The sequence below is a fragment of the Danio rerio genome, chromosome 3 (assembly GCF_052040795.2).
Source record: "Danio rerio strain M-AB ecotype USA chromosome 3, GRCz13ab, whole genome shotgun sequence".
NCBI classification, from domain to species: Eukaryota; Metazoa; Chordata; class Actinopteri; order Cypriniformes; family Danionidae; genus Danio; species Danio rerio.
This window is the reverse complement of record NC_141023.1, coordinates 2,058,477-2,072,628: the sequence shown is the minus strand read 5'-3', so window position 1 is coordinate 2,072,628 and position 14,152 is coordinate 2,058,477. Positions and strand designations below refer to the sequence as shown.

At 36.0% G+C, this 14,152-nt stretch overlaps 1 protein-coding gene across 1 annotated transcript; it reads left to right on the top strand.

Moving 5' to 3' along the window:
• Positions 1-416: 416 nt before the first annotated feature.
• Positions 417-12,592, top strand: LOC147845387 (GTPase IMAP family member 8-like). The gene is made up of 4 exons (XM_087245467.1): positions 417-577; positions 10,738-10,779; positions 10,991-11,527; positions 12,570-12,592. The coding sequence occupies exons 1-4, from the start codon at positions 505-507 to the stop codon at positions 12,590-12,592; spliced, it is 675 nt and encodes a 224-aa protein (XP_087101593.1). The 5' UTR covers positions 417-504.
• Positions 12,593-14,152: the final 1,560 nt, after the last annotated feature.

The following is a 14,152-nucleotide window of genomic DNA, read 5'->3' as shown; positions in this document are numbered from 1 at the left end:
AATGATTTCAAAAGTTGAGCTTTGGGGTTTGAAACAGCCATCTGCCAATTTAAGATAACCAGTAAATAAATTGATGAATAAATATTTCAGTAAATGTATGCGTGGTTTCATTAATAGTTGAAGCATCTTAAATAGTGTTTTTTTTTACCAATAGAGGGCGCAGGTCAGTTCTTGAGTCAGACTTTCACTTTCGGTTATAAGCCACCAAGAAGGAGGTGGCAATAAAATGGCGTAAAATACAGGTACGACGTAAAATTCAGGTACGACGCAAATCAACGTGGCTTTAATATTTAACAATGATAATGGTTTATATTGTTTGCTTTTTGGAATATTAACTAACCTTAAGATATTACCACATTAAAGTCGCCTCGTTTTAATGTGTTTTGCTGCAGTTTAATTGTGGTTTATTTGATGCTATCAGGTTTCACGCATAATCTACACGGCGTTTATATCTGCTGGAGTGAGATGTTGAGCTGAATCAATCACACGCTGATTACTGAACGCATGTTTGTCTCTGATTGGCAAAACTCAGTCAAGCTTTCTGAAGCGGTGGAAGCAGAGATGGCACATCATCCGAGTAAGTAGGCTTACAGTAAACTGATGCGTTTATGGATTTGTGACCTAGTCCACACTTTCACTTAGAAAATTAATGATTTAAATAATGCAGGATACTATACTCAAGATTTACGGAGGATCTGCTTTTATTACCAACGTTTGTTAACGCGGAAGTATGCAATATATAGGCCTATAGGTGTGTGTGTGTGTGTGTGTGTGTGTGTGTGTGTGTGTGTGTGTGTGTGTGTGTGTGTGTGTGTTTTTTAACGAGTGAAAAAGACTCTCCCATGAGTGTTGCCACATGCAGTTAAAGCAAACTTTCTTTTGTGTAAGATCAGATGTTATTTTGTTTTTTGTAAGTGGCATTCTGATTGATTTTTTATTTGTTAATTCATGTTGCATGTACATTTTGCAAATAGCATACTTGCATGTTTTGAAAATATACAGGTAATCTGTTCATTAAAGCTAATAAAATAGTTTATACGGTATCTATTAAAATGATATAGCATTGTAGAAACATAACATTTTTTTTAAATTATTTTAGAGCATGTCCTTTAAACATTTTACAAAGGTACTACATTCAACTAGTTGACATTGCTGCCTGTCACTAAACTGATTTTTACAGTGCTATCGTCTAATGTAGCCTAAAAAAAAAAATTCACCATAATAAATCAACTATACAAAGTAAACAAATGTACTAACTGGATAAAATGTCAATGTATTAAAATATTAGTTTAAATAAGTCAACAAACAGCTTTGCAGAGTGTTTTGGGAAAAAACAAATATCAAAAACATCACTGCCTCACAGCAAGAAGGTCGCTGGGTCGCTGGTTTGAACCTCGGCACAGTTGGCATTTCTGTGTGGAGTTTGCATGTTCTCCTGAAGAAGATTTTATTCTCTCTGTATGAAGTATTTTCTAAGTGTAAAGCAGTTAATTTTCTCTTCACAAAATGTATGTAGTGTTTGCAGCAAACATGCCAGCGTGTGTTAAAAATACAGTGATATGTCTGTGTAAGATGAGAGTGCCTGCACAGGAGCAACACTAGGAGAAGGCTGAGTGACTGATTGTGTAGAATAACTGAATATGTAAAGCTCTGATTATTTATGTTAAATACTTGTATGAAGCTATATGTGTCAGAAGTTAGAATGAGTAACATATTATCAAGTCATTATCCTATCATAACAATGTATGTAAACACTTAATCCTTTTGCATAAGTTGCATCTATACTTTGCTGACATAGACCTGTAACATCTCTGTTGACATGAGCTAGTGGGCTGAGAGCCAAGAATAGCAGGACCCCTTAGAGTAGAAACCTATTCAAAAATGGTCAAGAGTTAAAAAGAGACACAAAGGGGTGTGTCATAATTACCTTTATAAAGATTATGGAGAACACAGATACATTAGAAGGTGTCCAGGAGAGACTTCAGAATGCTCTGGGGTCTGCTCTGCTCTTTCTCGGCTTTAGTATGGAGAATAAAGTCTATTGTCTGATATTCAAAACCTCCTGTCTGATCATTTCTAATTGATGAGACGTCGAATTTACGACACTCCCTGCCTTCGTGTGGGTTTCCTCTGGGTGCACCGGTTTCCCCCACAGTCCTAAGCGGTACAGGTGAATTGGGTAGGTTAAATTGTCCATAGTGTATGGGTGTGTGTGTGAATGTGTGTGTGGATGTTTCCCAGTGATGGGTTGTGGCTGGAAGGGCATCCGCTGCGTAAAAATTTGCTGGATAAGTTGGTGGTTCATTCCGCTGTGGCGACCCCTGATTAATAAAGGAACTAAGCAGACAAGAAAATAAATAAATGAGATTTATGTAAAGTATGATGAAATGATCAAATTTTTTTTGAAGATTTTAACAGACACATTAAATTTAGTTATTGAAGAAAATTTGTCATTTTGTAGTGTTTGGTCTTGTGTTCATAAATACTGGTACATACACTTGGTTTTGGGGTCACGGTTCAGAGGGGTATAACACAAAAGCAAGATCAGGGATTAGGCTGGGATTTTAAGGCTATCCTTTCTGAATTTAGCTTTAGTCAGGTGCATGAAAGCGGGCTGAAATTTATTCTTTGCAGCTAGACTGAGCTCCAGAGCAGGCTAACAACCAGGCTAAGATTAATAGTAATGATCTATATGTTAGTTTTGTTGTCAATGCTACAAAAAATTCATGTGTTTTGTAGTCTCTTTCTGCTTTTGGCCATTTATATATATATATATATATATATTTTTTTTTTTTTCCAACTAATAAAAATAAAAAAGAAGTGTAAAAAAATATCTTCAATAAATTCAAAAAGTAGCACTGACTATTATTTACAAGTGATCAATTTACACAGCAGGCAGCACACGAAATAGGGGTCAAAGATATAGACCAGTAACAAACCACTATATACGGTGCTGCTCGGCATATATGAGTACACCCCTCACAAATCTCACATTTAAATTAATATTAGATCTAGGGCTTATCTAACAAAGTTATTTATGATAATGGTCCAAAGTATAACTAAATTAATATGTTCGAGAAACATATTCAACAACAAATGTAAAAGAGCAAAATTCATTCATTTTCTTGTCGGCTTAGTCCCTTTATTAATCCAGGATCGCCACAGCGGAATGAACCGCCAACTTATCCAGCAAGTTTTTATGCAGCGGATGCCCTTCCAGCTGCAACCCATCTCTGGGAAACATCCACACACACTCGTACACTACGGACAATTTAGCCTACCCAATTTACCTGTACCACATGTCTTTGGACTGTGGGGGAAACCGGAGCACCCGGAGGAAACCCACTCAAAGGCAGGGAGAACATGCAAACTCCACACAGAAACGCCAACTGAGCCGAGGTTCAAACCAGTGACCTTCTTGCTGTGAGGCGACAGCACTACCTACTGCGCCACTGCCTCGCCCTCTATCAGTTTAATAAACCTGTTTTGTTAAAATGCACCAAAATATATGACCTACAGTCACAGATAAATTTATAAAAATATTCAATTGATAAAAACAAAAACATCTTTTAACAATAAAATGTTCCCAAAAGAACCAAAAAATTGTTTAATCATTTTTGTCATGTACCATCAAAATATGTGCAGTAGAGGGTTAAGTTATATTCCTTAAAATAAGATGTTGTTCACTGAACATTTTTAGGTATAGAAAGATTATGCATTTACATCCAAACGAGATATTGCAATAATAAAAATCACAAACTAGAAAATGTCACATAGTAGACATAACTAGAAACATCATGGGCTCTATTTTGACGGTCCATGTGCAGAGCGCAAAACGCAGGGCGCAAACACTTTCAGGGCATGTCAGAACGCATTTTTGCTAATTTAAGGACGGGAAAATCTGCTTTGCGCTGTGGCGCATGGTCTAAAAGGGTTGAGTTTATTTTCTTAACGAGTTACAGCTGTGTTTTGAGAATAAACCAACCAGTCTCATCTCCCATTCCCTTTAAGAGCCAGCTGCGTCGTCTCATAAGCGCATATGCCGTAAAGTAAGTTCACTTTCACTTTTGCTCTCGTGGATAGGGCGCAAAGATTTGTTTCAAAACTATTTCTAAATTCAGTTCTAATTTCTAGCAAACGAATAAATTAACAATAATGACCAAGTGTGGTCAAAAACCTGAGTTATTTCCAAATACACCTGCCATGCCCCATATGGTCTAAAACCTGACAGGTGGGCAAATCTAAGCTTGTTTTAAATAAAACAAATATAAATATGGATATAATAAATAATATTGCTAATAATAATAACATTATACAAAAGCAAATTGTCATGAATGAACTGAAAAAGCCTCCCGAGATGAAGAAAGTAGGGCAGTGGTTTTTAAATTCATGTAGGCTACAAATTAATATGTTTGTAATATTTTAATCATTAATATTTATATGCTATATATATCCTTATTATATCCTATATATATCCTCAAGATATTATATATTTTTCATATGTAAAGATATTTGCGTATTGCTCTGCATCTTGTGTGTAGTGTGTAAGCCAGGCGCACTTTGCGCCAGACAATAGACCGACTTTGTTCTGGTCTAAAGATCAGACTATTTACAGTTTCTCAAAATAGCATAGCGCCAAACACGCCTGCTTTTTTAGACCAGAACGCCTATGGGTGCACATTTTGAGCGCAAATGTATTTGCTATTTAAACAGTGTGGCGCAACACCTCAAAATGAGGTTGCACCGAGCTAAAAGTAGCAAAAGACTACTGCGCCACGCCTTGCGCCACATTGCGCCGGGTGTATGATAGGGCCCCATATAATGGATAATCATATAAAAGAGAGAAGAAAAATAATAAATGAAAGTGATGTATAACTAATAAAGAATAAATAAACTAAAAAGATGAAATAGATCTGCAGTATTGTGTGTTTTCCTCATGATTTCATTCGCAGTGTAAATGTCCACTATAGTCACACAAGACAAAGTGAATGATTTAATGTTTTAATACGTCTCTCATATGTTTTTGTAATTCTCTGAATGAAAGTAATGGGAGTTCCCTAATTGGTGGGCGAGAGAGATGTTTTTCAACTCGTCACCTGATTGGCTCACATCAGGTTTTATTCATGCTTGCATCATTGATTCTGTGATCGATCTCATGGTCAGTTAAAAAAAGCTGTGAATGTGCTCTTATCCTGGCTATCAATACCAGGTTGACATAGCGGCTCGTTCGCATCCTGGATCAGCAAACGTGCAACAGACTGAACCAGGAGGACCCGATTAAACTAGGTTAAGCTGTGCTTTCTCGTGTCCTGGCTTTCTTGATTCCACTTTTGTGCAATGCCACTCAGGACAGGTTGGGTACAACATGAACAGAAAACAAATCGCCTGTATTTGCTTTCACTTTTTTGTTTTGAACAGTCAGAAATGTTCTGTTACAACCAGCTACAGTACTGAAGAGCTTCTTGTGGCCAAAAGTACAAAATAAGTTTGGATTATTCTAAGGGCCCACATATTTTGGGGGCCCAGGAGATACTTTTAAGGGCCCTTGGCCTTGTTTAAGGGCCCTGAGTTTTGGTGGAAACAGGTAAACATTTACTTCTACAGTGAGTTGTGTGTTAGGCTGTTGTGGTTTTGTGTTTTTTTTTTTTTTTTTTTTTTACCACCCGGACTTTCCTTTCAGCTTCCTCTTGCATCCACAGTTACTCATGATGAATGTGCTGCTTCTTGCTGGTTTGCTGACATTACTATGCATACTGTGGCTCTTAATAAAACACAAAGACTTGCTGTCTTGGTCACAGATGTGCCAGCGAGATGCACACAAACAATTAGTCCTCTTTTGAACTCTGATATGTCACCCATAGTGTTGTGTGTATTGCGATATTTAAAGCAGATCTGTTAATTCAACTTTCACACTTACTGGAGGAATAGAATGAAGATTAGTGAAGATTGGCCACTGGGCTAGTAAAATATAGCCAGGAATCCTCCAACACCAAATTGGCTAGTGTTTCAGTTTCATTGTCCAACTCCTATGTAAGTTGTAGATAATGTAGCTAAAATGGACACAGCCAAGGAATAGTCTAAAAGCAACTCATGTAAACCCCTTAAACATTATTCGTTTCAAAATTAAGTAAATAATTAGATTACTAAAAACCATTTAAGTATACCTAGTAAAAAAAACTGCTGATCTTCACTCAAGATTGCCAAAAAGTGGATGATCTGTAACTGTGAGAATGAGATGCAATATGGTTTCATCCAGTTAAAGTCTTTCAGTCTGAGGATGGGAACTCGCTGAAATGGGTAATCCAATTGCACTGGCTGAATATGAGATATTGATACTCATCCAGCAAATACTCATCTGCCTGATTTTCACCATTATTTGGGCTTTTGCTTAAAACACACAAGTACAATCAAAACTTTGCAAAATGTTGTGTAAATGCACAGAACGTATGCACGCACATTTGTGCAGATTGACTTTACATGTTTTTAATTATACCACACCTTGAAGGAGACAAGTTGAAGGTACATCTCAGTTTTTATGTAAATATTGGACTGAGTTTAACTGACTGATAATATATTCTGTAAAAAATGCTGGGTTCTATTTTCTGTACCATACACCTATCCACGATGTTTGACCAAAAGAAAACTGGTCACAGTCACCCCTATCTTGTTTTAGGGGCTGGTGGATGTCAGCCTTTAACAGTGACTATAGACCCTTTTCACATATCGTCACGTGGTTTCCGGTTTTACACCACATAGTGTATCGTTACTTCCGCCTACACAGATATTCCCATAGAGAACTCAGCCAGTCAGCTGTATATTTGTTACAGAAACGGTTAGACTGGGACTACAGCTGTTTTCTGTTGTCTGCATTCAAGGTGAGACATCTGACATCTAAAAACAAAACTTATGGATGATCCAGATTTTTGCTTGAAACAAGAAAATGGGACTTTAAACAGAGACTATTGCTTTTTGTTGCTGTCTTTACTGCAGATGATGTTGGTATGCACTTGTCAGCATTTGTCGAATAAAGATTTCAGATGTTTACACGGCTGCTGAACATTTTTTTAATGTCAGAATTATTATTATTTTTTGTGTGTGTGTCCTGAAAAATAAAAAAATAAATAAAACTGGGTGTTTACTGTGGTTGGACAGCTGATTCACAAACACATTCATATAATTCACATTCTACTGCTCAGTTCTCTAACATGTTTTCTATGGTATTTTATTCATGAACAAAACATTTATGTCTATTTAATTCATTCATTTTCTTGTTGGCTTAGTCCCTTTATTAATCCGGGGTAGCAGCATTAAAGTTAAAACAAATCCATTATTGATGAAATAAATTTCTCTGGAAAATTTACAAATAAAAATACACTGCGTTGCCGATAGGGGGAAGTGATGTGAGGTCATGTTGAAAAGGGTCTATTGTAAACTGAACTGCCTGCCTGAAATTCTGAATATTTTCTGCAAAAATTAAATATTGCTGACCTTTTATGCATTTCCTGTTTATTCAAGTAAAGCAGCTCTGACAATCTACACTATATAAAAAATAAAGGTGGCGTGACTTGGTAAAGAACATTTCTGAGACTTTCTAATCCATAGCATCAGGTTAAATGGTGATTGATTAAATGGTGAAAATGCTACTGTCATGGGGTGAGTGTTACAATTATTAAAATGATGTTTGCAAACAATTTATCACCCCATACTAACATGTACAGTAAACTTGACTATAACATCGCAACATCTTAATGCTTTTTTTGCTTCATTTTAATTGCTTGGCAGCACAGGATGGTTTCAGGACTGCTATAATGTACATTGGTGTGGGCAGAAGCTGTATTTTAATTCTCTTTCTTGTGATTTACATGGTTTCTAACCCTTCACCTGAATATTCATCCACAGAGCCTGTCAGGAGATTTGAAGACATAATGTGCAGTTAAAAAATTATTAATTTGTGGGATTTGAGGGTCTTTGAAAAGGTAGATGTGGCGTGTTTTCAAATCTCCTTGTTGCTAGAAAGGTTTTGTATTGTACTGATTGTTCTAAGCCTTCGAGTTTCTTTTTTCTGTTGAACACAAAAGTAGATATTTTGAAGAATGTTGGGAATCTGTAAACATTGACATCCATAGAAGAACTAAACCACAAAAACAATGTTATGGTAGTCAATGGCTGTAGGTTTTCAACATTCTTCAAAATATCTTTTGAGTATAACTGAAGGAAAAACAATCAATACATTTGTGAAAGGTGAGTAAATGATGAACTAAGGGGTGAAATAAGAACTTAAGTAAAAATAAAGTCTGGAATAAAAGTTGTGCATTATTTAACTTTAAATTATTGTTTCTTTATTTTTATTTTGTTTATTTCAAAGGTTACCCAATTTAAGAGGAACCCAACAAATGCTCTGTCATGACAACATTTCTGGAAAAGACAGAAATACTCTATTCAATGACACTATAAATAATTAATCGAATGATGTAATTCAATTTCATGCTGGCAGTCTGTTTTCGGTCATTTCTGTGTCATTTTTGATATTTCTGTTTTTCTTTTTTTAAATCAATTTTTCGTTTTACAAAAGTTGGCACACATAAATACGGTCCCTACATTAAACATGGTGAAGCTGAGAAGCGGAAGCATTGCAGTTTTTAAGGTGGAACGGACAGCATCAATTTTTAAAGGTTCCTCTCTTCAACACTTTTGTCTCTTTTAAAAGTCTCACTTTTGTGACAGCTTTTATTGGGTTTGTCTAAATACTGATAATCCTGTTTGTCAAAATTATTGAATTAAGATAAACACATTTTTAAAGAGTGTTTGGAGAGGAACTTTTTAAACATTTTGTGATTTATTTTTAAGCAGATTTTAAGCACTTGGCTTTAAGTTTTTGTCAAATTTTGAGGGAGAAAATATCCAGTCAGCAACAAAAGAAGAACATGACAATCAATCTTTTATTTAGATTATATAAAACTGACTGTTACAGCCTATGTTTTCGTTAAATTTCTTTTTTTAATCTTTTTTTTTTCTGTGAATTACAAATATTTTAATCCTCTTCTGCTTTGTATATGCAAAGCTACGCCTTGAAGACTGCAAATGTGCTGTGGTTTTAGTCAACAGCACGATGACGCAGTTTAGATTAAAGACTTCCTGCCTGTGCCTGTCTGTCAAATACCTATTCAGTTTTGTTTTTTTCTTCAAGGCGTTGGTTATATAATGGCGCACAGGTTAGGTAAGTTTTCACGTTTGAAAAACTATGCAAGTGTAGGTTACTGTCTAAAAAAATGTATTTATAATTAATGCTTTATACCTTAACGTGTTTCTTAAGTTTGCAAGAAGTTACAAATCATTACATACCTTCTTGATTACATTTGCATACATTTTAAAGACTTTTTAAGCCATTGTTTTTGGCTGACTTACATGGCTGGAGTTAAATGAACCTCATGACTATTTGACATTTTAAAGATGTCTAATTTAGTGTTAAATGCACTTAACTACCCCTAATGTCTCTCCTTAGTTTTTTGGTGGTTTACTTTGTTTTATTTTTTTTTCTGTTTTGTTTTGAATCTTGAAAGAATCAAATTACTTCGCATGATAATTGAATTTTATGTAGTTAATCTTTAGTGTAAACAATGTTTTTTGCTTGATTACACAATTACCTAAAATCTATTTATTTTCCAAACTGTTTATTTTGTAAATGTTTAAGCCATGCTACTGCTAAAACAACCAAACACACACACACACACACACACACACACACACACACACACACACACACACACACACACACACACAATAAATAATTAATTAATATAGGGATATTTCACATCCATCTGGGCATTCACTACAATGGTCCATTCAATTGTATTTTCACAATTACTTATTTTATAGGTCTGTCTTCTAAATGCTATAGTTATACATATTTATACAGATACAGAGACACTTGACACTTATGTTGATATACTATAAGCCTGTTGTGAAATACTAGAGACAACAAGTAACCAACGTTGCAAAGACTCATTTAGTTTAATTCACATTTATTTGTATAAAGCATATGAAAAGGTATATAACAAGTGCATTGTCTGTGTAATGGCTTTGAACCAATCTGTGGTTTGTTAAACCTATTGTTTAAAGCCATTTCACAAACTTTTTTTTTAACAAAACTAGAATGGTACTTATAGGAGTAGGCTCAGTTTATATTTATGTCCCAGTACACCCATGCTTTATACAAACATTGCATTGCCTAACAAAATTGTAAATGTCAGCTCTTGTGTATTAATGTATCTCTACAATGTGAGCTGTGTACTTTTGCAATCTCTAAAAGTATGGATAGATGATTCAGCCTTCAAGCTCACAACAATAATCAAATCAGCAAAGTTTATTTATGGCCAGTTAATTCAATCAACAGTAACTGTATTAACAATGATTTTGAGCAGGCATTCAGATTCAGTATTTGCCTATTCAGTCACTTTGCAGGCAATGTGATTTAGAGCAACAATATTAAATTCAACATCAGAATTCAAAGATTTAACTATGATTTTAAAGATTTTACAATGAAAACATTCATTAAGCATGTTTATGTCTTTTATTGAAGAACACGAGACCAATTGATGCTTTATTGGCCATAAAAGGAGGCCCTACACCATACTAATTAATTGGTCTTAAACCAGGCATTTCAGTTTCGTTGTCCAACGCCTGGACTTAATAACTGTTATCTTTTTTTTTTTAATTGTTGTGTGTTTGTCTGTGTAGGAAGAAAGACAAGTCAAAGTCCAACTGGTGATCGTCCAAACAGTAAGTCAAAAATTATTGGTTAACTCTTTTCATAACTATCCTCCCCACATGCATTTCCGTGCATTGGTCTGATAGTTTAAAAGTTACCACTCAGCATCAAATTCAACAATGTCTCTGAGAAAATACAACAAGCTGGGAGACAGGGAGAGAACAATCATCCAGCCAGGTTAAAATGGACTCCAAGGTGGTGTTTGTGTTTTTTGTGTTTCAGTGAGTGATCTGAGGATTGTACTGTTGGGGATGAGTATGTCAGAAAACAACAGAGTGGGAAATATTATCTTGGATAAAGGTGTGTTTGGAAAGAAAACAACATCATCTGATGAAGAGCACAGTGAAAGAGTGGAGGACAGAAACATCACAGTCATCACCTCTCATCTGCTCAAATCAAAAATCACACTAGAAGCAGCAACACAGAAAGCATTTGAGCTGTCTCGTTTCCATCCTGATGTGATCATTCTGGTGCTGCAAAACAATGAATTCACGCACACTCATAGAGATCGAATATCTTCAGTGCTGATCTATTTTGGTGAGCAGGCAATGAAGCGCACAATAATTCTGACCACTGACGACGAGAAAGACAGCAGTACACAGCAGTCTGTGAAAGAAAATGAACTTATTCAGCAGTTATCTGCAGAGTGTGGAGGAGGAAGCCTTCAACTACTGAACACAGAACACTTTCAAATACTTCAGAAAGTGGATGAAGTTATCACTCTTAGTGGTCATGAGACACAACTGAAACAAGAGGACTGTAAGTCTACTGCTACTTTATCTATCGCTGGTGAGAGAGGGAAAATTGTGTGTGTGTGTGTGTAGGTCTATATATATATATATATATATATATATATATATATATATATATATATATATATATATATATATATATATATATGTGTGTGTGTGTGTGTATATATATATATATATATATATATATATATATATATATTAGTGCTGTCAATCTATTAAAAAAAACAATCATAGTTTTTTGCAATCACAATTAATCATAATTAAAAGTCTAAAACTTGTCATTTTGGCTATTCAATTGTAAAATGTACATTAATGTAAACTCAAGACAGAGAAACTATTTAAATTCAAAATATAATTGTTTATTAGAATTTTTGTTTATCTTGTAACAGATTTCTTCCTGTAAGCAACATACCCACAATAAACCATCAAGATCCTTAAACTGTTGGCTTGACAGCCAAATTTATTACAAAAATTAAAACACAGGCATGTTAATGTCATTTGAATTTCAAAACAATCAATGCCAGTAACAAACAAAAATGATTTCCATGTTGGATTCTGAGTGGACTGCAAAAAATCCAAAATACAGGGATTGTAGATATTATTGACAATTATAATGATAAAGTGATGAACAAGCAAACAATTGTACTCATTGTAAAGCTGTATTGCAGTGAGTTGAGAACATTAAATACAAAGTAGTAACAATTTTGCTCAGTCCTCCTTTACATTCAGCCAGTTGCTAAAACAGTCCAGTCTGTTGGCATTATCTGGGGACAATGTGGAATTTTTCTTTTGAATGATGTGAGCTGAGAGTGAGTCTCTCACAAGCAGGATCATTGAATCAGCATATGCATTTTGGTGCTGCGACAAGCACATAAGAAACATCAAGGGGTACATCAAAGACACACACAGGTACGCGTTGTGTTACACCAAAGACTTTAGACTTCTTACAGGGACTTTGGTCACACCATCTCTAAACATTTAATTCTAAACAGCTTTGAGGGATACAGACACCATCAGCAATGTTAGGCGTTTGTTCTTGTTGCTAGGGAATGCACACATGCGTGTGTGACCGGGGCCCGTACTGTACTGAATATAACCAAATACTTTACTACCCACAACTTCAGGTTTTCTCCAAACAAATGGAAATAAAGCAGAGATGTGAGTAAACAATCTTTTATTAGACACTTAAATAGAGTTTTTCTTAAAAATGTAATCATATAAAACAGATAGTCAATTACAATGAGTCACAAAACAATACAATGGTTTGTAAATTGGTTGTCAGTGGCCACTGCTCTGTCACACTCAATATTACACAGGATATACCATTGGGAAAGATCAAAAGGAAAATGCCACACTCCAGTGCAAACGAAACCTTCAAAACAAAACACTCATTAATAAAGAGAAACTAACCCACACTCAAAACAAACCACCCGCATAACAAACAAAGCCAAAATAACACAACCCTCACCATATAAGGCAATCCTTGCTGTTAGTATTGAAATGGAAGTTGAACAATAACAGCCTTTCACAATTTACACAAACAAAATACAAACCCACTAAATAAATCACATTACCGCACACACGCACACTCACAACCGTGCCAACGTCGAAAGAATTGAGCGCACCCTCGCACAATAAGCGTGCGCACTCACACACACACACACACACCTACACACACACACTCTGCCTTGACGCAACCGGGTCACATGCAATCAGGTGCCGAGAAGGAAAGTGAATCGCCCCTCCGTAGCACAAACGGGTCGCCAGACAGCAGCAAAACAGCAACGGGCCCTCTATAAAACAACCAGTCAATATTCATTCGCATTTTAACGTTTAAAGTCATATTTCTAGATAAAACATTTACAGACTCTCAAATAGAAACTTACCCGCAGCCCAGTCAACTGGCTCTTAACGCAAATGGTGAGCAATCCACCGATCATACATGGATGTAGCTAAAATAATTATTTATTATTATTTAACAGCTCTAAAACTCGCCAGAAATAGCCAAAGACATAAACAGAAACATACCGTTACTCGCTGATGCGATTGCACTTCTGCAGGCCAAAGAAACAGAATTACAGGTTTTTCTAAACACTGCAGGCTTACTGCTCAATGCTCAATGCTTAACGCACATCAAAAGTTTGCACTCACTCAACACACTGCCACTGTTCCATGCCAGGGAGAAAACGGAAGCAAAGGGAAACCTCCACACTTTTAAAGGAGTGGTGAGCTTAATTTCTAACTCCATTCACCTAAACATAATGAGGAAACCCCTCCCCCTTGGGGATCCCCCATTACACGCATACGAGTGGGAAACCCGTCCCCCTTGGGGATCCCCCATTACATTTACCTCTGGCTTTTCTATCATCGTCCCGATGATACAACTTACAACCATGGACGGAAAGGACTATTCTGAACCTGACTAAGTTGCAATGAGACATCCACCCCCTCTCTATTTAGATGTATATTTTGAACGACTGCTGCAGCCCTTGGCAAATGATGCGGGTTTGAATGTTTTCCGGCAGTGGCCCTAGTAGTTCAACGCCTATCGCCCTCTGTTGTTTCCCTGGGTGGATTAATAGCAGGGAGAGGAGTCTCTGCACTCACCAACCTTTCCTGCTCCAATGGT

What these genes read in the sequence shown, in the direction of transcription:
- LOC147845387 (XM_087245467.1), top strand. Translation starts at nt 505, where the DNA reads ATGTTTGTCTCTGATTGGCAAAACTCAGTCAAGCTTTCTGAAGCGGTG. An exon ending in AGAGATGGCACATCATCCGA is followed by an intron (nt 578 to 10,737) that starts GTAAGTAGGCTT and finishes TTGTCTGTGTAG; the next exon opens with GAAGAAAGACAAGTCAAAGT. An exon ending in ACAACTGAAACAAGAGGACT is followed by an intron (nt 11,528 to 12,569) that starts GTAAGTCTACTG and finishes TCTTGTTGCTAG; the next exon opens with GGAATGCACACATGCGTGTG.